Source organism: Nipponia nippon, unplaced genomic scaffold (genome assembly GCF_047370975.1).
Source record: "Nipponia nippon isolate SJK-2023a ecotype South Korea unplaced genomic scaffold, ASM4737097v1 scaffold_8, whole genome shotgun sequence".
Classification (NCBI taxonomy): Eukaryota; Metazoa; Chordata; class Aves; order Pelecaniformes; family Threskiornithidae; genus Nipponia; species Nipponia nippon.
The window spans coordinates 46,587,128-46,611,586 of record NW_028262402.1 but is presented as its reverse complement, the minus strand read 5'-3'; the positions used below and the strand labels follow the sequence as shown (position 1 = coordinate 46,611,586).

Below are 24,459 nucleotides of genomic sequence, written 5' to 3'. Positions count from 1 at the left end.
AAGCCAAAGCATTATGCTCCTGCCTTGTATGAAACTCATATTGATTTGAGTTTACTATTATTTTTGCTGGCAAAGAATGGGAAGAAAACTGATTAATAAAGAATAAATATTTAACCTGAATGACTTTGCCAATTGTAATGCATACAAATAGTATTCTCTACAGAAATAGCTCAAGTTTATAAATACAGATAATATCTAACTTCACAAAACAAACAAAATAAATGAATAATGTAGAAGAACTGGTTGAAGGGGTTTATTTAGTTTTGGTTTGATGATGTATCTGCCTCCAAGTCAGCAATCAAAATTTTTCACAAAAGTGTAATCTTCTGTTATCATTAGTTTTTCACAGAAATATTATGAAACTTGTTTATGCTGAAAATGTCCTACGGGTAGCTTAAAAAAAAGAACTCATAAGCTCTTAACAATATTGTTTTCTACAGAAAGGTATAAAGGTATAAAAAGGAAATGCAAGGACATCAGGGTCCCTGATTTGTGGCTGCAAATGCTGGGTAGAGGCCAAGTGGATTTATGTCTTTATGTTTCCAGTTCACATCTTGGCAGACTTGGATTTTCCGCCAGTCAGTGGTGCAATCATTATTTTAATTTCTATTTTTAAGGGACTCTTAACAGTAGGAAGAACCAGGTATGTATCTAGATAAAAACGGAGATCTCACAGACACAGAAGCCTCTGCATCTTATGTTTTGGGGGTTAATTCCTGGGTTTATTATTTTCACGATACACTTTTGAAGAAGCATAGAATTTCAATGGTGGATCAAGTACATAGGAAAATTTGTTTCTCTTCTAAATCTAAAATGCATTTTTAAGGTGGACAAGTCAGTCACTGCTTCTCAGCTTCTCATATGAAAAACAATAGTTCCTCCTATCTACAAAGACTTCAGGAGGTCAAATTAACTTAAAAAAAATACAGCTAATAAGTGCTAATAGGTACCTTAAATACCAGGTGTTGAAAAATATTTCTTAAAGCTCTAAGTAAACAGTATATGAAATGTTTACATGAAATCCAAAGGAACTGTCATATACGCAAGGAATAATGTAGTCTTATTTACAAAGGTTAAGTTCCTATCGTCAGTTATTATTATTTTTTCAGTTATGATTATTACTATTTTACTGCATGGTTTTATATTGTCACAAACTTCAAATTTCTAAAAGAGAAAGTATGCACTATAAAGCAAATTAATAAGAATAAACCTCATCTCTTTCTTGATATAGACACAGTTACAGCAAGCACCTTTGAGGAGGCACTTCCACCTACTTCACTTGCTTCTCTTTTTTTTTAATAGGGAAGCAAGTTTTGATGTCTACTCAGGGTAAGCAATATTGCAGCTGCTTCTGCGTTCTGCAAGATTTTCTTATAGACACTGCTTCAGGAAACAAGGATCCATGGGACAGACCTGTTAAGGCTCATAGTTGCATCCTATGTCTGCACCATAGCCCTACTGCAGTGATTGCAGCTTTGGTGGAGACACATGAAATTACTTCATTTAAGAACTGGTGGTAGGCTAAAACTGGGGATCTGAATCTCATTTAAAACAAAATCAGTCAACCCAAGAGAGCAAGAACAGATACTAAACAATGGCTCTGGAGATATTGCCAGTGAATATGGCAATATTTACCAAATTTCCATGATGTTGCTTGGTAAATTGACTTTTCACCTCTGAGATCTGTGGATTACCTTTCAGTTAGATCAGCAAGGTTGAAAGTATATATGAAAGCACTAGGTAAAGTCATTCAGGCAAGAGAAATGTGTATAGCTTTCCACATTCAGTTCTAGCCACAGAGGTTAAAGCTGAAAAATCAGGGTCTGTTACGTTATTCTGTCCACCACACAAGCACTCCCTGAGTGATGGGGTTTTTCCTACTACTTAATATTACAGCATTTTCCAACATTTGAGAGTCAACCAACATGAAGAAAGAAAACTCAGTCTGCAGTGACTTTGGTTTTGGATCGTGCTGCAAGAACACCGCCCAGTCATTGCCAAAGAGCTGGAGGAAGGGAACTGGTGCTCAGGGCACCATGGCTGTCCCTCAGCCCCCTTTTGTCTAGAGGGGAAGCCTGGCACAGGCTGAGGGAGAGAGGAAGCAGTTTGCAGGTGTTATGTCTGCGCACTGAGATAGCTCACAAATGGCAAAAATGTAGCTTTAAATACCAGCCAGCCTTGCTGTGGTGACGTATGGGATAGATGGGTAAACGCTCCTTTGCTCAAGATACTTGTTTTGTAATGGATGGTTGATTTGCTCTATCAGAATAAGAAACACCCCATTCAGATTGAATGTCAGTATAGGGTACTGTTATGGAGGTTATGTTACTCCATCAGGGTTTAAATGGCACTTTCAAAACAGAGCACTGAAGAAATGCACAATTAACATGTTGACTACAATTGCATCGAGAGAAATGAGAAAAATGGGATTGCTATATCAGGTCAATCTTGTGTAAGATTTAGATCTAAAGGGATAATTATTTGTGAAAAAAATTTATTCCGGCTGTTGGGTCTGTTATCAATGGGCTTTGTTAAAGCACAGTTCATTATAGGGCAGTTAAATCCTGTTAGTATGCTGTGACCCCAAATACAGATCCACAGTCTTCAACAGATGAAGAAAAGTAAGGAAGGTATGATTTTTCCATGCTAGGCTATATATATTTCTAGCTGGAAAATATAAATAGGGCAGGGGTTTGCCAGTTTGATTATTTAAATTTTTATTTTCTCTTTTATAATTAGGGAAAAAATCATTCATCAATATAACAAGTCTATTTTTATAATGTCAAGAATTTTAAACAGATGCATAGCAGGACAAGTGTCATTCAAAAAACTACTAAGCCTAACACAAAGGGACACACCCATCAGTGAAGCTGAAGAAAAACTATGTTTTAAAAGTCTCATAACAGCACAAAAATAAAAAGTTGGCCCAGAATTTCAAGTATACAATAAGAGCCAGATAATCTGAAGAAGTCTGGTTCTCACATAAGTCTCTAAATTCAAAAGTAACAAAGATTCCAGCTCTCAAAACAAAGAAAAAATCTTTAAAACCCAACCCACATTGTGACTAAGTAGTTTTCTGGAGGAAAATAAATATACCTAACATGAAAATGAAGGGCCAGGTATACCACTGTGTCAGATTCTCACATGGTATTAATTGGCACGTCTGCTTATTGTAATCTAAACCAGCTTGAGTTTGGACCGGATCTTTTATGAACATTTACAAGAGATTCCTGCAATTACTTTCTATTCTTCCTCTGTGTACAGAGGCCACAGTGTCAAGTATAACCCTGAATCTTAAACATAAACATGCAAGAGTGAAAATTATACTTTCTTATCTTTTTGCGTGGTCTTCTGTTTTACTAGCCAAGAACCCTTTGCTCTTTCTCAGGTCCTTTTCCAACTTGCATCAAAGTAAATGGCAGTATTACATCTGGTTTCAAGCAGCATAACTGAATACTCTGAAAAAGTTTTTGGGAAACTCTCAAAAAAGATGGGGAAGGTTTTATCCCTTGTGGTCTGTATACCAAAATCTGATGTTATCTGTAGCAAAACTCCAATTTTGCCAACTTTTTTCTTTCTTCTGTCAGTAAAAATCAAGACAAATTGTTTTGGTTTGGGTCAATTCAGCAAATAACCTGGTTTGGATTAGGCTGCCAGAGCACGGTTCATGACACCTGGGAGTGTCATGTTCATGACATCTGAGTGCCAGAGAAGGCACTCAGCCCATGAAGCATTATGGAGTCAGCTTAGGCAACCAGTTTAGGCAAATGCAGTTTATTGCTGAAGGAATTTAAAAAAAAAAAAAAAAAAAAAAAAAAAGGTGTTTCAACAATCTGTGAATTAAATTCTGACTTTAAATTTGTTTTGCCCTATAAAATACTCAATTTGAGGGCAAAATTGCTGAAACAGACATTCTTTGTGCAACAATCTGATTTTATAACATCTTCATTGATAAATCATTAAAAGAGACTCTAGGGACACTGGAGCCTCAATTCTGCCAGAGTTTTAACTTCAGTTCACCCTTAGTAAATGTTTATTTAAAATAAAAACAAAAATGTATCACTCTGTACTGACATCGTACACCCAATCACACATTCAGGTAAAAATAACAGTGTTTGGAACCATACAGGCACACCTAAAACTTATTTAATAAGTAATAATTACTTAATGATATTTTTATATCATCACTTTTGTTCTGTCTCAAAGGCATGTCTCTGGATTTGTCATTTGTCATCATCTTAGCACTGAATGATTTTCCCTGACATGTTTACATAGGAAGCATAATTAATTTTCTAAATTGTCCTGGGGGACTCAGTCCTCACAACAGAAGTGACAGAAATGTCACAAACTATTATATAGTAAAGCAAGGTTTTCTTCCAGTTACATAATACTAACTTTAATTATTTCAAGAATGTTCCTTGGCTTGTAATAAGGTGATATAGTAAAATGTAAACTGTTTTGAGAATAAAGACTCTTGTGGCCTTTTGTAAATAAGAACAGTTACATTTCAACTCAGTAGGCAACTGTTGCAAGAGTCACATCTACAAAAGTGGGAACATAGCGTCTGAAATAACACAGCAGAATTTTTTCTCACTGTATGTTTAACTAATGTCCAGGGATGTGCTTAATGTATTTGTATGGAGGTTGTCAAATAACTATTTTCCCTTCATTCAGGTTTGTCAACAATACTCATACCCATAATCTCAAAAGTTATTTAAGCATGTAAAAATTAATTAACAAATATTTATCTGTGGTTTAGTGACATAAAAAGGCAACATTTACAGAGAGAGGCCATAGTTTTTATTAAACTACCCACCAGAGCTAGGAAAATGGACAAGTTTTCAGGGACACAAGTCTAACACAGGTAAAGTTAACTGCTGGCTCAGTGCAGACTGGGAATAATTGATCTGATTAACTTAATAATGTAAACAATTAAACAATTTGAAAGCAAAGTTATTGGATGAGGAGAGAGGAATGTTAGCAGGGCATTTAAGTTTATTTTGTCTGACATTTATGTTACTTGACAGGCACCAACATAACACTTAGCACTATGGTAACCTTAAAACAAGTCATTGCCCCTGAAGATGTAACACGTGGACTATTTCTGCTTTCATGCTCCATAACATTTCTTGTCCTTAGTACAAAAGTATAGTTAAGTTGACTATAAAAATCTTTTATCTAACAAAAAAACCCTGTCAAACACAGAAAATGTGTGGCCAGATTTCACTCATTATTTGAATGATCCAAACAGTATGATTATAGCTGATGTGAATTAAATTGCATTGAATTAAATTTCCCATGGCATAACAGAGCACCATTTAGGCCACTTTAACAATCAGAAAGGTTGCATTTAAATTACAGGAGAATTAAAATACCCTCTTTTTAAAGTACTGAATATAAAAACGTAACTCAGGACCTTGTATCTGATGAAGAAGCACTTAGGCTGGAAGCATCCATAGACCTCTGTAAGCTAGGGCTGATCTGGTTGCATGCTGTTGAAACCTGATTAGCAGGAGGTGAAACAGGTCCCAGCTGTTGAACTGTCATGGGACTGCTGGTGACTATTACATTGTTGCAGCTGCCTTTTCCAATGGACTTGCACTGGGGTCCATAACCGAGATCTCCTAAAAATAAACAAGGCGGGTTAGTATTCATCGCCCATGAACCCATGATGAAGCCACAGAACTCACGTTGCTTTGCAAATCAGGAAGAGTGACTGGAACTGAGTATCTTCAGATAAGGATAAAACAGGGTACCAATAGCAAGATTTTGCAAACTTCTCCAAACACAAAAAGCAATAAGCTAAAGAGGAATTAATAAATTATGCACGTTTAAAACATGTGCTGAAGTACATAAACTAAAGAACAAGCATCACACATAAACATCAGGAAAAACACCACTGGAAGAGTCTGGGTGAAAGAGCAGCCCTTGGCTGGGAAACAGACAAGCCGTAAGCGTGTCTTTCTCTGAAGGAGGAGGGAAGAGAGAACGCAAGGAGACTGCAGGAACACCACCCTGCCTTGAATCAAACCCCACAGTGCCAAGCCATTGCATGCCCTTCCATCATTCCTACCACGAGCCATGCAAAAAGTAAGGAGACTGCAGGCATGCATGTAAATTACAACCCCTGCAATAGGTCTGGTGTGGCGAAGTGCACGGGCTGCATAGTTTCCCCAGCAGGAGAGAGTTACAGCTGGAACCCAGCATTCCTCAGTGGTCTGGGGAGAGGAATTTGAGCTGGATCAAGCAAAGAAGCATTCTGGACTTTCTTTAAAAGGCCACAATCTGCTCTTAATCACTGCTGCCGTAACTCAACTGATGGCTGTTACACAGTAGCACGGGAGGTGACTACAGAGGTAGCTGGCAAGTAGGACGTATCTACAAAATGCTCTGTGTACTTTGTGTTCTGATTTAGGTGACAGATGGTGGTTTACAAGATCCCCTGAGTTAAAACACATCAAGATGAAAAAGTTAAAATGTAGGTCATAATATGGAAGTTGTTGGATATCTAGCAAATTCTCATCACAGTTGGAAATTAATAATTAGATAATTCACATTTCTAGCTGCTTCCCCATGTTCAGACTACTCCCCAAAGCAGGATAGCAATATCAGGACAAAAAATGAGAAGTACTTCAATTTAAACCATTTTGTAAATTAAATCTACTTTTGACTTGGTTAAACAACTCACATACTACTTTTTCTCAAGGATGTTCAAATGGGTTGTGAACTTCACAAAGAAGTACATTAAGGCATTTATGGCCCCCACAGTCATAGGAAGAGAATCCAAATCCTTCAGCCTCCTCCAGATCAAATAGGATTATCTTAAACATTTGCAATTCACCCTAGACATTTCTAATTATAGCTTTTCTTTTTTTTTTTTTTTTAAGAAGAGAACAAACAGATATGTTTATTCCTGTTTCAGAGGTTTGTGCCTTCTTTTCAAATTCTTCTTCTCTTTGACTGATTAGTAATATCTCACATATATGTGAGGAGCACATACATGATTCTCAGTCCACTGGGATCCTAAGTGCTTTGTAAATTCATGTACAGATGTTACAAGTTGATTGCATGATCCACGACCAAAATGCACTCCTTGGGATGAAATATGGCAGCCCTTTGAGAAAAACAACTTATTCATTGCTACTACTTCAAAACATAAATGAAGGGTATAGCATCTGGCTGAAAACTCAAGGGTAAGGAAAGAAGAAAACATTTAATAACCCATCCTGAAATTTAGCTAGAAGGACTGGAAATTTCCAAGGACAAACACATAAGGGGAATTCCTTGTAGTGCACTCAACTCCATTGTGGGTACAAGAAAAAAAGGCTTTTAAGCTTTGTAGGATTACTGTCTGCTCTCACTCAAGATGTCCAATTAAATCAAAAGAATAAGAGAAGGCATTTTATTTTCTTTCCTGTGAAGCAGTTTGTATTTTGAACTCACTAAAACTGAATCACTGTGCTACTCAGCAGTTGCTTTTATAATGTTACAGAGTGTTAAAATGGGAACCAGCCAGCAAAAATTAGGCCAAAAATGTAACTTGCCCCAGTAATAACATGGACACTACTCCTCTTAGCAAAACGCTGGGCAGGGTGAACTTAAAAATTTGCATGACACATTCACATCATATAAAATACATAATACTACTATATGTGTGTGTATATTACAAATGTTCAGTCAGCTATTTTTTAGAAAAGCGTCTTTAGTATGTAGAACCAAAGGCTTTCTGCACCAAAGGATATAAAAGACAGGGAAGCATGCCATAATAACATCAGAAATCCAATTGGTTTTGACACTGAAGCACAGTTGTAATGCTTGTAGAGCCTACATATATTGACTACTTAATAAGATGTAAACCTATTATTTAGCATTGAGAAAAGCAGCTCTACCACAAAAATGTACCAAATATATACTGATTCTTCCCTGGATGACACCATAATGCCCTTCACTCATAAGCCACTTTCAACAAATTTCAATGGTAACAATAACATCTACTTTATCATATCCAGGAAATCAAGGGCTGGGCACTTGTAAGATTTTCATTTAGGGACAGGCCATATGTCAGTTCAAATAAAAATCTACAACTATACAGTGAAATTGCTATTTATACATGATTAAACCTGAGATGCTTGGAACTTACGTGTCAGGAAAAAAAAAAAAATACCAAAAGCAAAACCAGAAAAGGGAGTAGCATCAAACCAGTACTGTTAAATACAGAATGTTGTATCCTCAATACATCCTGGTTTCCCTTTCAATTATAGGGTCTGCTTTTATTATCTGTGCATAAACAGCACCTCAGTGATGCTGAGAACAGCTAAGAGAATTTGTTGTGTAAGGATAAGGATGGCCAAAGATGGTCTGGTCACTGAAAGGAAAAAATGAGAAAAGGAGTACTTTGGAGAAATTGTATTACTGGGATGACAAACAAAAGTAATGCAAAACTCCGGTCCTGCCAGAGATTTGCCTTGGCATTTGTCTGATGCAGAAGTGGACAGAAAAGGTTTTGTTCTTTTTATCACTAATAAACATTTGCTGTTGTGGGGAAAAATGGCAATTCTTCCACTTAAAAGGCCGGGGAGGGGCGGGGGGGGGAGGAGGAGGAGATTATCAAGAAAGAATCTATTGTCAACTCCCATCACTGAAAGAGATTGCAAAGTAAAAGACTACTGCTATGAAAAGCAAAGTTGTAACATTTTATCCACTGTTTCACACAGGTGTAAATGTGCCAAAAGACCATCATTAATACCTCATCTGTGCCTGCAGGTCACTGAGCAGTATTACTTTGATCTGAATCAGGTGTTAGCATACAATCACATGTCTGTTAAGCTAAGTCAGATCACAAGATAGGAAGCTTATGCTGACTTTGAGCCAGCTGCAGGAGTACAGACCACATCTGATCTAGCATAAAGTTAAATGGGTGTGACATGGATATCTGACCTGGCATGAGCCTGCTGCTAAAAGGCAAGCTGTCAGAAAATGCATTCAAAAGCACTGAATAAATGTGAACTAGCAGAATGACTGTGTCCCACATCAGCATTTGGCATCACATACCCACAATGCAAGAGGACCCCTCAGTCCAGGTTTGCTCTATCATTGACCCAAAGCCTGAAAATTTCAGGACAGTGAAAGGACAACCAGGAATTCCTTAATGTCTTGAATCCACATCAGCTGAGATAAATGGCAACCTCTTTGGAGGACATCAGTGGGTTTTGAATGAGGCCGTAGATTCTAAGAAAAATATGTGGACTTAATATTTTAAATAAGCAAGAGAAGCAATTTCTTTTCTTAAATACTAAGGTATAAATCAGGAGATTGTCCAATAAAGGCAACAATAGTTGAGGAGGTGGAATCAGTCTTGAGCTGGCTCACAGGAAGAGCTACAGTTGATTAGCATGCCATCTATTCCAAATAAACGTATTATATATAAATCAAAACTGTTCTTTATCAATAACTAACAGTAATGTTAACTAAGTATAAACCGTAAAAATATTTTATGGAAATATTTTAATTCATGCACTTCCTCATTCATTAGCTTGCCTATTTTCCTTGTTTATTCTCTCTAGTTGGTTAATAGCTAAGCTTCACTCATCCTTGACATGCAAAAATATTTCACTGCTATCTTCTGAAGAACATTCAAAGAATACAGAAAAATACAACTACTTTAATTTAGGTACACTGAATTTCAGATGAGATTCTCTTAATTTACATCACTCTCACACTTCTTGGAGGCAGAGTCCAATATGAAATTATTTCCATTTAAACACATTTTCTTCACCAGATATTGATTGAAAACCAACTAATTTCTTCGTCTACTTCTCCAAACCAAGAATAGTAACTTGTTAATTCTGCCAAGTAACTCAGGTTATAAAATGAAAATGCTTCACCAAACCTTTGAAATTGTAAACTATGCTTCCCATGTATAAATGATAATACAACAAAAACATACAACAGCAAAACCAATTTTAATTGTTTGGTGTTCTGAAACACACAACATACCACATACATAACACTAGATCAAATTCAATCATCTCTTAGATCAATAAATTCTGCAATAACTGAATTAATCAGCATAAAAAAAGCTATTAAAATTATCTGAAAATCTGTCCTGTTGTTACTGTTAGAATAATAGCTAGAAATAAAAGAATTGCAACAAAGGAGCAAAAGGTAATTTGCCTAGGGAATTTTCTGTCTGTTGACATACAGTAATTAAGAGCTTTGGAAACGATTGGTTTTAATGTTTCCCTTATAATTGGCTTCCAGTCTTGTTTGTGTAGATTCTGTATTCACCAAAATGGGAAGAAAAGGGCACACCCAAAAAAGCATATTGTAAGACAATAAATACTAAAGAGGACAGAGACCAAAGCAATAACTAAGACCGTGTCAATGTATTCTTCATGTAAATTAGACATAAGTCACCAAGGCCTTTTCAAAACAAATTTGGTCTTTTTCCACAACATGGTGAATCTTCTGGATGTTGCAGTTCCCAGCTACCACGTACATCTTTGCTGTGTGTCACCATATCTGTGGGGTTGCTGGCACCCTAGTTGGAAGGGCTTCACAGTAGCTGCCGATTGAACAAACTCAAAGGTTTACTTGGAAGACTTGTTTCCAGATGACAAATATCCCAAACCCTCTCACCTTGGGGATGCCAAACCTTTCAGGCTTCCCCTCCACCAATTTTAGTCATATTATTAATAACTACTAGAGAGCTAGCACTTGTCTCTTTGTCCTTAAATGCAATGGCCACTTTTCTGTTGTTTCTACAGCCAGTTAAGAGGCACTATTGCACACCAACTACGTAGACAGAGACGCCAGCCACAGGGCAGTGGATATCAGATCCCTTGAAGTCCTCTTTAAGTGGGTTCAACTGCAGCTTGAAAGGGGAAAAAAAAAAAAAAAGGCAGAATAGGGAGGAGATTGCCACTTGCCTCTATTAACATAGGATGAGCCAAAATCTTTGTCTATTTGGGAATCTGGGCCTCTTCACACTCGTATCATCCTCTGAGCCCAAATCTTTTTTGGGAGACCTTGAGGCTTGTAGGTGAACTACACAAAAATTCAGTCAAAATTACATTAGGTATAAGCAATTTTTGTATGGCATGCAATCTGGATTCTTTCAGGGGACAAGCAAATTACTAAACTATGGCTCAAAAAGTTGCCAAATCAATATTTTTATTGCAAGTCTCATGAAATACAGTAGTTTCTCAACTACACTACACCACACAGACACTACATGTAAGCGAAACAGTGATTCTTGGCCTTTATTTTCTTAAAAAAATAAAATTTAAAAAATCAAGGCTTTGTAGTTAGAAAATTCTGAAGTTGAGACCCTAAAACCTCACTGGTTTTAATCTCATGGTTATGATCTTAGGTCATGATTTTCTTAACACTTATAATTAGCAATGCCTTGTTACTAAGAAATTTCCTCCAAAGCCTCTGGCAGTGTCCACTCTGAACAGCGAGTTAGACCATTAATCTGACTAGTATTGGTGATTCCCATGCTCTTAACTGTTTGCAGAGACTTAATCTTTACAATCAAGAAAAAGAATCTGGAGGAAATACACTAAACAGAATTATATGACCACATTGTATTATGAGAAAATATTGTGTACGCACTTTGAAAACTTTCCATGCTTTGAATCCAGGAAAGGCAGTTTCTCCACTATCAGAGTGCACTTGGTAAATTAGCTTGCATTAATTTCCAATGCTGTTTGCCATTCATTGTATGAAGTAACCAAGCATGTACTTTCAGCAACTCTACTATGAGACAAAAGAGACTGACAAAGCACAATGAAAAACAATGTCTCCCTTCAAGTGGAAACAAGGTAAAAAATTATCCAGAACTGACCGATTAAAACAATACCTCACAGGTGATTAACTTAGCTGGTTTAAAGCAGACAGCAATGAGATCACCTACTTCTATGGAACAGTTTAACCACTAAATTTAAACAAATGAAACCAGTGGTCTTGTAATGACTAAACTAAGAATATATTATGAAACAGTCAGGTTCAGGAAACTTCCAGGAGAAAACGCACGCTGTAAAACAAAGATTTTCAATTAGATCTGCAGACATTTATGGTATCTCATATTACTTTTGAATCAGTTTTATTTATATCATGAAGGCCTCCCACTTACTAAAAAGCTATTTTGAAAGCTACTTTGTTTTCTTAGTTTGCATAAAAAGTAAGAAGTTATCAGTTAACTGCTGCACAGACCAGTAAATATTTAACTGAACTAAAATATAAATGTTTTAGCTGCAATGGGTAACTCTTTGTTATTAGTGACATTACATGACTTCTGCTTGTGTCCTTGTTAGGATATTATATAGTATGTGCTCTTTCTGTTGCAGAAAACATACAGCTTTACATTTTTGGTTTATGCTACCACTTCTCTATACTATTAGTTACTCATACTAGCTTCTGATAAGTTTCTATCTGCAAAACTTAGCCTGACCATTTAGTTTGTATTTCTGAAAAATTAATACATTGTGCAAGCCTCATATTCTTCTCAAATAACTGGTATAAATGAAGAGAAACTCCACTAGTAATGTAATATATTACTCTACTGGTATAGTAATCTAATGTTGAATAATATCAGGTGAAAAAAACAAGTTTCATGTTTTAAATTTTAGTATTGGCCAGCTCCTTAAAATACCATTACAATACAGAGAGAAAACTATTATTATAATCAAAATAGAAACATACAGATATTTGAAAGAAGAAAAGAGAATTGTATTGGAATTAGAGATAATACCCTCCAGTTCCAGTGCCATTGGGAAATTACTGTTTGAACCTGACCTAAATGAACACAGAGCATACATCTGTATACGTGTAAGAGCACAGACCGTTATTTCAACTGACTTGCAAGTGGCATTAGCTGAGGGGCAAACAAAAAAATAATATTATTAAAACTTCCTCATACATTATGAATGGTAGGAGTCAAATGAAATCTATAGGGAAACACTTTGCCCATTAAACAGTGCTGCACTCAACTGCAAAATAAGCGGATCGATTCCAACAGTGTTGTTGGAATACTTCTTTGCTGGTGCCACCTGACTGCAATCCAGAACAGCCAACTATGGAGGGGCAACAATAAAACACGTTAGAAAAATAATTTTCTGTACTTTGTAATACTTCATCACCCACAGCAACTTCTAGCACTGTTCAACCTTCACTGCACATTTGTGCTTTTCTTCACGTTAGAAATACATACTTAGCATTTTTTCCAGTAATTCCTGAAGTTTTTTTTCCTCAATTTTAATTAAAAGATACTCAGATCAGATAATTTCTGTTACCTCAATATCCTTAGTGTTCTAGAAAATACCACGTAGGAGCTTTGCCATCTGTGACCCTGGGCACATACAGATCCATTACTGAAAAGACTTTATCGTTCCATGTACCAAAGCAAGGCAGCATAGCAATGTACCCCCTGCTTACATGGTAATTTCTGTTTTCTTGCTGTGTTCATTGGATTACTATCTAACACAGAAGCAGCCTTCCTTGTGCACACCTTATACTTGCTTCTCCTGTCAGCCTGGTTGTATGGGCAGTGAGTAATGTTGGGAAGAAAGAAGCAGACCCCCTCTTGCCTCCTGGCCCCAGGCAAAGGGAAAATCTTTTGTCTCCTTTACTCACTTAGACATGGGGAAGTCTCTTGTCTCTTCCATCCAGAAGAGCACCAAGAGTAAGGGGACAGACTCTCAGCCAGTTTAGGCTGCCGTAACTCCAATGGTCTATGACAACTTCCCCATAGTAAAACCTGCTGCCAGCTGTGCAGGAGCCCTGAGCAAGAGCAAGTAGGTTGCCTTCTACCTCCAGCATGGGCCAGGTCTCAGTCTATGCACCGTAACACATCAGTGCCAGACTGCATTGCATGTCATGATCCAGCAGGAGACATCTGTTCAGCAAAAAAGCATGTAATAAAGGCTTTGTTCAATGTTAAACTGTAATCCCATGTAAGGGGGGGCTTTCTAAATCTTTACAGATAACCCAAGGTATTTGATCACTGCTTCTCAGAAAAGTGCCTTTCCTCCTTTAAGAGACAGGAATGCACAAGTAGCAGAAAAGAATAAATACCAACCTGTTGAATAGTGATACTAATTAAGAACAGGTGGCAAATGTTAACATGGAAAGAACGGCAGAAACTGGCTCTTGCAGTATGCAAGCAGGAATGTAAGTAACTTGCAATCCCATTCAGTATGTTTTTGTTTCCCAGATAAAGCCCATTGTTCAAGGATACTAAAGGGTAATTTTTAAAACTGCATTGTCCCTGAGTTTCTGAGCAGTACAAACAATTCTCTCTTTTTTCTTGCATTAGAAACAAGATACTGTTTAATGATGTTTCTCCTACAAGATACTATGAGAACGTTACCCTAGTTGTCAGTTTAACCACGCAGAAATAACAAGCATACAGCCCACATAATGTATGTATTCTAAGAGGCTTTATACTCAGTTAATTAGTTTAACTATTGCTTTCACGTTTCATTTAAAAGCTTCATGCTTCATTAAATATCAATATATTTTATCATCTCAAAAAACTTTTCAGTAAAAATACAATTGTCTTTTCAGGTGATAATCTCGTTAACTGATATATACATTTCAAGCATGTCTATCAGACACTATCAAAGTCTGAATTGCTACAGCAGCAGTATCTCAAAGCATTATGCAAATCTCATTCCACACACAATGGAAAGATTTTTTTTTTTTGACTGAAACAAATGTACTTTGTCAAGAAAAAGAAAATGTTTTTGACACATGTTATTTTCATAATTAAAAAAGTTCTCCCACTGATCTCTGGTTGTTCCACCTTCACAACAATCAGCTCAAACATGCCTTGGATTCAGTAGTTGTGACTGTTTTGTCAAAAGTCCTTAAGCTCAGGAAGTCAAAAAGTCATGTCCTTAAGGAAGCATAAAGATCAGTGAAACGAAGAGTTGCAAACATATAGAGGCCAAAAGCCAAGTGCAACTCATAAAAAGAAATTTCTGTGATTAAGAAAACATTTTTTCTATTATAAAGGTTTATTTACTTATGTGGAGTATGCATTTTCTCAATTCAGGATATAAGATTACCTCAGAGCAGCTTAGAAGAACATTTCCAGACAGAGAAATTACTCCTTAAAAGTCCACCTGCATGATTACCACAACTTCTCTGGAAATTTCAACTGCTATCTTCATATGCATTCTTGTTCTATGAAATATATGGTTAGTAAAGTGTATTGCAATAATAAAAGGACAGTGGTTCTTATTATTTAAACTGACTTTTAGAGGAGGCCACTATCAGCATCCTTCATGTTATAGCCTATTTAGATTTCTTAAAAACTGAAATGTTATTACATCATGGTCCAAACAGAACTTTCCACTTGTCTTTCCACTCTTATCTCTTCAAGTCAATGAGAGGCAAACCCTGGGAAAATTATACAAACTGCCACAAGTATTTTATCACTACATGCTTCCACTCTTCTCAAAGCTTTAGACATTTTTCTTTCAATTTTATTCTTCCATTAGCCCAAGGAGTGCTAATTAATCGAAATTTCCCAGGTCTTCTGTTGCTGTGACCAGAAAGAAAAGATCAAAAAAAGCTCATTCTGTCTTGTTAAAGTGAGTCCATCTACCTTCCACAAAGCCAGGGCAATAAGAGGGAGGATTAAGGCCACTTGAATGGCTTAGGCCCTGTAAAGACAACTTCAGCTCTTGCCCTAGCCATCATCCTTGCCAAAATTGATTTATGGAGAATGACATCTTAACCACAGCTATTACTTTGTGAAGATGAGGCTGCTGTGTTGGCAGGGTTTGGCATCCAAAGTTGGCTACTGAGTAAGGTCTGATGCAAAGACACAGGAAACCACACTGGCATACCAACGCAATGGTGTGTGTGCATGTCTGCAAGGGCTGTCTGAAGGATGGAAAGAAGTGTTCATGGACAAGGGCATAAAAAAGGCAAATGTATGCGTGCTCAGCTGAGCTGAAGCACCTTTGTTAAAGGGTGGAAACCCACACAAATGTCCTGATGGAGACCGAAATCTTTTTAAGAAGCTGCTCATCCCAACTGTGTATCTCTCCTCCACACCTCTAAAAAAATGAGGCAATACCCATCTTTACAATAGCTTGACAGAGAGAATGTGCTATATAGGTAAGAGTGAAATGTTCAAAATGGATTATGTGATTTCTGAGGACTTCATCCTATTGACTTTCAGTGAAGTTAAATTCCCAAGTACATAAGTCATTTTTACAAACAGAACCTGGCCTTATGAGCTGCTTAGGTAATTTTTCAAATTTCTGTCATATGCAGGTATTCACATATTTTTCTTCATACAATTTATTGTGTGTTTCTTTAGTATTCTGGTGTGATTTTCATTAAATTGCAGGGATTCAATTCCCTGCCATTCAGGGATTGCAATTCCCTGAAGTTAATGTGAATAGGATATAAATCAGCACCTCTTACAGTCAGCTGTGGTTGTACTTCACTATTACTGAAATCCACATTCTATTCTACAGTTTGTAAAACTTTATGTTAAAAAAACATGTTTGCTTTTGAAGTACTTCTGATGTGCAGGGCATGCTAAAGATGCAAAATAAAGCCCATTCCACTTCCAAAAGACTCAACCAGGCCAACAGAGAAGAGTTAAAGTGCTTATAATTGAAGAAATGACAATAACCAGAATAATGGTTATAGTATTTTTCCTTTTATAAGACTCGCTCCTCTTCTTCATGCAACATTCAAGAATAAAGTCTGCACAGACAGGCTGAAGGAAGAAAGAGTGTGGATTTGCAGTCTGGGTTTGGGAGAGTTTTCAATGCCTCATGTGGTAGGTTGACCTGGGATGGCTGACAGATGCCCACCCAGCCAGTTTCTCACTCCCCTCCCCCCTCAACAGCACAGGGGAAGAAAATAAGATGGAAAAGCTCCTGGGTCAAGACAAGGACAGTTTAGTAAGAAAAGCAAAAGCTGCATGCAGAGGCAAAGCAAAATAAGGAATGTATTCACTACTTCCCAACAGCAGGCAGGTGTCCAGCCACTTCCTGGGCAGCAGGGCCTCAGTATGTGTAGCAGTTGCTCAGAAAAACAAATGCCGTCACCACAAATGTCACTGCATCCTCCTTCTTTCCCTCAGCTTTCATTGCTGAGCAGGACATCATACAGTATGGAATACCCCTTTGGTGAGTTTGGGTCAGCTCTCTGGGCTGTGTTGCCTCCGAACCTCTTGCTCACCCCCAACCTACTGGTCTGTTTTTTGTAGGGAGTTGGGTGGTGGAGAGAAAGCCTTGACACTGTGCAAGCACTGCTCACCAAGAGCCGAAATTCCGGTGTGTTATCATTGGTGTGTTATCAACACTGTCTAGTCACAAATGCAAAGCACAGCACCACATGGGCTGCTATGAAGAAAGTTAACTCCATCCAGCCAGACCCTGTATAATAGATATGGAAGAAACCCAAAGACATGTCAGGAGACTGCTCTGGGAGAGGCAAATGTGTGGGGAACCAATTCAGCAAGGTAGGGAGAAGCACTTCCCAGTGAATGTCTGGACTTAGGCATCATACCAGACTTCAAATTTACTTCTAAAAACATTTTTCAGAGTCCATTTTGAAAAGAGCAATGCTTTCCCATTGTGATTTTATTTTAAAATATGTGAGAAAAAGGAAAATTAAACATTAGCTAGGTATTAAACACTCAGTTTTCTGTTCAAATAATGTGGTTGTAGGATCTCACAAGGCTTGCATTTTCAGGAAAGAAAGTCACGAGTTTCATAACCAGGGATGTCTTACTGGTTTCAGACAACAGCAAGAACTGTTAATGTGAATATGAATACTTTCACTCTGTTCACTCTGAGTAATTCTTTGAAAGCCAATTTCTGCTTTTAAATCATCATTACACAAAGGCTGTTGCTTTATTAATCAGCAGGTGTTTTTTCTAAAGGATGTTTCTGCCTGAGAAACCCAAGCAAGGAGGAATCCTGAAGGCTCAGCCAAAACTGCAAACTGAGCTAAGTGGTGCGCGCACCACAGAGGAGATCCCGTTTCTTCATGCACACCCTTTGCAGAAATTATATTGACTACACCACCACAATTCTTCCCCCTGCTCTTCTCAGGCAGATATGACTTGGATGTATAGGAGAAGGGAGTTACCCAAGATGCCCTGAAACAGACAGGCAGAGGAACAGTAGCTCCTCTCTGCAGAACCAGGGCAGGGGGCCAAATGCAGTGTTGAGATGAAAAGCTGTGATTAAACTGCTCCTCCCCCAGGACTAAAAGGATGACCCCAACCACAGCCTGTCCTCTAGGTTGCTCCAGGAGGACTTCAGCTCTGCACTACAGATACAGGCGCAGGCTGCAAGGTGACAGCCTATCTCGTACAATTTGCAAAGAGGGGTAAAATCTAGGACATGAGGCGAGCAACCCAGAAGAAAAACTATCTCCTAGTAATATGGATGTTCACAGGGAAATGTAAGCCAGCAAGTGAATTTCACAGAAAACTTCCACCAGTTGCTCAAAGATCCTCTCTTTAGGTCTGGCTTTACTTCCATATAAATGCATGAAAGCACTAGGTGCTAACACCAACTAGGTATCCTTCCTTTTGGTAGCTGACTGTCCTCACTGTGTTCAGGATCAGAAAAGAAACTTAACAGCTGAGACTGCCCTGTTCCTTCTGCCTAACATGCAAGACAACTCCTAGTTTCCTAAGTGAAAAGGCCAAAAGCATATATCTTGAGACAGTTTCAATGGGCTTAACAACTGTTGGAGACACTCCAAACTTGTCAGCTAAGACAAAGTTGTAGGCCCTTTTAAAATTCTTCTTGTTAAAAGTCAGATGCTGAAATCTGGAAATCAGCAGCATTTTCTGCAATGCCAAATAAATATATCTGAAAACCTACCCACATACATTACATTGTGAATTTTTGCTCCTAAGCCTAATCAGTTACCTACTCAATGGTCCCTTTGATTTCTGGTCCAAAATAGGTACCAGTCAGTTTCAGCTCTAATTTGTGCCTTATGTTAATGAGAGTAAAGTTTTCATCAAATTATATTTGAAAACAAGTTCTTGGGTCGTTGTTTTAATCTCATTCCACAAGAAGTGCAACACAACCATGGCCTCACAAAACAAATATCTGCTATACTAACAATGTCTTTGTTTCTTTTTAGGTATTATACCTAGGTACTACTAAGAATGCATGTGAAACTAAACCATATTACATTTTATCACAGATGATAAACATGTTTCACCACCTAATGTATAAATACACAGGGGCAAAAGTACAGCTACCCACATGTCTAACTTTGCAAGGTCTGAAATTAACAATTCATAAATAGGCACCTATAAAGTCTGAAGTCTTCATGACTACATTTTGATCTTCTCCATGTTTTCTACTCTTCTAATCCTGTTACGGTCATCACAATTTTTAAGTAGGTTGCCACCAGGTTTTTCAAAAGGCTGCAGCTGAGGGGCAGGAAAAAAACATAAATATTTCTAAAGTTATCAATGGGCTAAAGTAGGATGCTTCATTGAACCCACTACACAATCTTTGTGATATTAGTTTGAAAAAGTACAATGTGATCGGCGAAACAGATGAACAACTGAACAGCTTGACCACGTGCAGTAAAGTAAATGCTCTGGAACAGGGTATCTCACATCAGTAAAGGTGTGTAAATTCTGAAGTATTTATAGGGCTGGATCATAGCTGTCAGAGTAAACCTATACATTTGATTAACCTAAACAACTAAATCATATAGATCTCAACAGCCACACCCAAGTTTTCTATTTTAAAGAAACAATGAAAGACGCTTTATTGGGAGCATGTTTGTTAGAATTGTAACTTAGCCCCTGGTTTCTTGTTTGCAACTCTTACAAAATTCTTTCTCCATGAATTTTTTAAAAGAAAGAAATCTCAGTCTAGCTATAACATGCTAGGTAGTTGCAAAGGAAAAAAGGAGATTATTATAATTTTGCTCAAATCTGGTTTTAACAATCCCCTTACAAAAGACTATAGCATCTAATTTAAAAAACTCTTTTTAGTGATCCGTGGGTGAAGAACTATTTAAATCATTCAGTTTGACCATTAATGAACTTATAGGTTAGTATACGGTGAAGGAATTCATGACAAGAGCAATCATGTGGAAAGAATCTGCTCATGACTATTTGTTCTTGTTTTGCAGAACTTTTTTTTTTTTAATCCAATCAATGTGGATTGTTTTTTTCTGGTTTAATGTACTACAACATTTCTTAAGTCTCTCCAGAGATGGAGGAATTCAGAATCTTTCTTGAATGAGAATCCCCAAAAATTAATATAAGAAGAAATGCAGAATGAAAGATTAACAGTGATTTTTTTTTTTCTGCACAGAATCCATGTCCTGATGTTTGATGTATGACTGCACAAAATTAGGCTAATTGCTATAGCACCTAAGAGAGACTTTTTGTTAGTTATGAATTGGAAGGTATTTTTCTTGTATTCTCAAACCCTCCCAATTCTATTTATAAATCAACACCTCTGAATAAAAGTCAATTTTTATAAACATGAACTGAGTTAAAGATCACACTCAACACATTGTTCACTGCAGTAAAACATTAGGTCAGAAACATATCTTTTTCCTAAAAATACATACATGGTTTTACACACACTTTTTCTTGATGATTCTGCTGAGTTACTCATTATGCATAGGAGTGATAGAAGGCACTGCATGCCTCAAATGATATTAATGACTTTACATTTATCAACATTTTTCAACCACAGAGCTGTCTGTAAATGTACTCACGTACATTTTCTTTTCACAGTCAAGCTAAGAGGGACTGGCGAGGGTTCTGAAAGGACCCTGCTTGCCCTCCACCCTCAACACCAGGCACGCTGTCCCATACATTTTGAATAGCCACTTGGTATTTGCCAGCTTACTTGTGCTCTTCCCCTGCCTGCCATCAGGAGGCAAAACAGACGGGGAACCTGAGAGGGGTCTTGCCAGGCTGAACCACTTGTGCAAACAGAGCGGGTCTAGACTCACCAGGGACATGCGGACCTGGAGCACACTGCACATCTGCAGGTGCCCACTCTGGACAAGCCGCTGGCAGACAAAATAGGCTCCTTAACTGAAGTTAAACAAAAAAGAGCTTTTTCCTTGGTTCTAGCTCTTGCAGGCAAATGTCGGCACTGTTCTTCAGGATATTGTCTAGACTGAGAAAGCATATATGTCAACCCATCTGCAGACACTGGAAAAATCTGAAACCTGCTAAAAAACTACTGCAGCTGCAAACCTTCTTTCAACAAGTTTATTCCTAATTTCTTTACCTAAAAACTCAAAGGCTGGTATCCACAAAACCTTCTTTCCATGGTAGCTCATAATCAACTGATCATTACATATTTAAAAATCGAAAAGACTGTGCAGTAGCTTTACACAGCTTTGCATGGTGCCAACAATAGCAAAACAGACCATTTTGTTTGTTTATACAATTATACAAACTAATTCTATAATTAACATTTGCACAGTTCTTTAATGTATACATTTTTTTTTCCAAGAGTTGCTCATGCTTATCAGTTGGCAATGTAAGAAAACCAAGATCAGGGAGTCTCAGCTGCACTCTGCAGAGCAAGAACCCAACCAAACGTGACCACTGGAGACATGTGTTGTCTACAACAGCAGGGAACTTGCTCAGTCCAGCTCCCTATCTATAGTTGCTCTCAGCAGCACCTTGAGTATGAACTTCTCTCACACCTGCACTGCACTTAGTCCCCACTTCTACTTCCGTATATGTAAAATGAGATTTTCAAAAAGTGCCAATAAGTTTTTTAATTCACTTCCACTACACTCAGACCTCAGGATCAGTCAAAGCGAGACCATCGCTGAAGGTTTTAAAAAAACTCATCAATGAAATGTGCAAGCAGCTATAGTAAATTCAAGCTCATCATCATGTAGTCAGTGTTTCAAGACTTCATTTTCCTAACAGGCTTTTGTGAAAACACAAGAAAAGAAAAATTCAAATATTTTCTAGGTCCTTTTACACCCTGTACACTGTAAGAGTAAGAACTGTACAATGTGTGGCAACACTGATTTTTTTCTGCAGGGTATGTTGTGCTTTATGCTGTTTAAAAGGAATAAACCAAGTGCAGGTTTGTTTTTTTTTTTTTTTTCTTGTAATGCAGATTCTAGCCTGTTTCATTGTCTTTCCTTTACTCTCGGCTTCCATATAGAAATTGTCATCCTTTTTTTTTTTTTTTTTCCTGAAGGCTACAGAGCATCAGAGTGCAACAAGCTGGCCTGGAAATTTTGTTTTCAGTGGCCTGTCTTCTCCTTTCATGTACGAGGCCATAAGACAATCACAATTTGTATTTCAGAAGAGCAAAGATAAGATGCAACAAGCAGTACCAGACTAACACAGCTATGCTCTTCTCAGTGTCCAACCACAGGACAACAAACAGTTGAACAAGACTGACCCTACAGTGTTTGGTCTAGACAAAGGCAGACAATAGGGAAGTAAAAGTAAATAAAACAAAATATAGAAAAGAAAGCAAAGCAAACTTGCATCTTCCTGGTGAAACCTGTGGACTTTGAGGCACAATGCTTCCCAGGTCTCTCCCTCAGGAAGTATGGTTTTGCAAAGCCTCTCAAGTAACCTGAATGTCATTTGCACAGATCTGGTCCTTGGTGTTCCCCTTGGCTTGTAGCAGGGCAATTAGCAGCGTATTCCCTTTGTCCAGCTGGCAGAATTATATTGTGGTTAAGTAAACATGGGGCACGTACACTTTGTTCTCCCTCTTCCTCCCACAGGTATCCCTTCACACACTTTCAGCTCCGACACCCAAACAAATTCCAATCAGTATCAGTCTTATCAGAAGTAAAAGGCAAAGTCATAAAAGAAATCTGCATGAAAAAACAACATTACCTTCTTGTGCAAGAAGACTTCAATTATTCACACTGCAGATGTTTCACACTGTAGTTATACCTGCTCTGTATCTTTCTGTAGCTGTATGTAAAGTATGTTTTTTAACACTAGAACATTGTTGCTTACCATGAGTGCTGCCACAGTAGCTCTTCATCGCTTAATAAAGAAACTGAAGACTGAGGGAGAATTTGAATAGTGCTTTGAGAAGTCCAAAAATAAAAGGTAGCAATGATGGGGAAATAACCAGGGCACAATGAGGATAAGAGAAGATAGACTGGAAGAAAGAACACAATGACTGAGAGATGAACGGCAAGAGTTACACTTATCACTGCCCTCTACCTCATCTGATTTCACTGCATCTGTTAAAGGACTACCTCCCCCAAGGAGCATCTGACACTTACTACCAGTTTGGGGAAATGACAAGTACTAACCAGTGTCTTTACTGAGTTACCATGCCTGCCACAGGCACTAATTTAGAGGTGCTGCTACTCATCCTTGCCAGGAATTCACCCTCCACATACAACTACAGGCCTAATGCAAAGAATCATGTTGTGAAATTTTGAATAGGACTCAGCAGCACCTGGAAAATATTTATTAATATTCATAGACCAGGTACATTTCAGACAAAGAGAGACATACTGAAGGCATATAACAGGTAATTGAGAGGTATGGCCACAGGCACTGCGCAGACATTAGGACACTTCCGTAATTTGCAGTTGTACATTTTTTGTACAGTAACAGCAGCAGATTACGGCAGATGCGGTCTTAGCAACAGCTCTGAGTACTGAGAAGAGGAATTGCTAGTGAGAAAGTGGCAAAACTGGAGATCAGGGAAAGAAATGGTAGTTTTCCACAAAAGCTAACAGACATGAAGACAATACCGATATGTCATTTCATGTGGCCCTTTTTTTTTCTCCCCAATATAAGGGAGAAAATCTGGCATAATGTCCTACTGCAATACAAAAAAGCAGCTGATGTGTTTTTCTGCTTCGGTGATGAGAGTATTATCACAAACACACAGCAGTAGCCAGTGGCCGCGATTTTTCTGGTCACAAGTTAGACAGCTACACTATTTGATTCACTTGTACAGAGGAATAAAGTAGGTTTGCATCTTGTATTTTGAATTTGTGTTGCATTAGTCATGAGCGTGTAAATTTAGGATGTGTGCATATATTACCATGTAAATAGATAATAAGCAGAAATACTGTAAACAATTAGAACATTCACCAGAAAAATGGATGAAAATAGTTGCTAAGAATCAAACACTAAATCTTATCCTACTGCATTAGGAGCAGCAATTCACATACTTTAATGAAGTCATCTGAACTTCAGATTGCATCCTTTGCAAACAAGTATTAGGTGTGACTGACTGAAAAGAACGATGCTCAGTTTTTTCTTTCAATAATTCAAAACAGTATTTAAAAAATGTTTGCAGTTGGAAAATTAGACGCTTTGCCAGCCTTCTACACCTTATTATTTCTTTAACAGTTTGGTTTTCCTGTTCTAAAATAATCCAGGGCTTTTGAAAAGTTTAGAGAGAAGACACCTAGGCAAAAAAAAAAAAATCCTATATACTCTTTTTCTCTTCAAAGCTA

At 37.7% G+C, this 24,459-nt stretch overlaps 1 protein-coding gene across 4 annotated transcripts in view; it reads right to left on the bottom strand.

The window, feature by feature from the left end:
- GLIS3 (GLIS family zinc finger 3) overlaps window positions 1-24,459 on the bottom strand; it is a 178,973-nt gene that overhangs the window by 131,229 nt on the left and 23,285 nt on the right. For all 4 annotated transcript variants that reach the window (XM_087742320.1, XM_087742316.1, XM_087742317.1 and 1 more), the window contains exon 3: window positions 5,417-5,624. In XM_087742320.1, coding sequence (XP_087598446.1) covers window positions 5,417-5,624 — 208 coding nt within the window. The remainder of the gene's footprint in view (window positions 1-5,416; window positions 5,625-24,459) is intronic.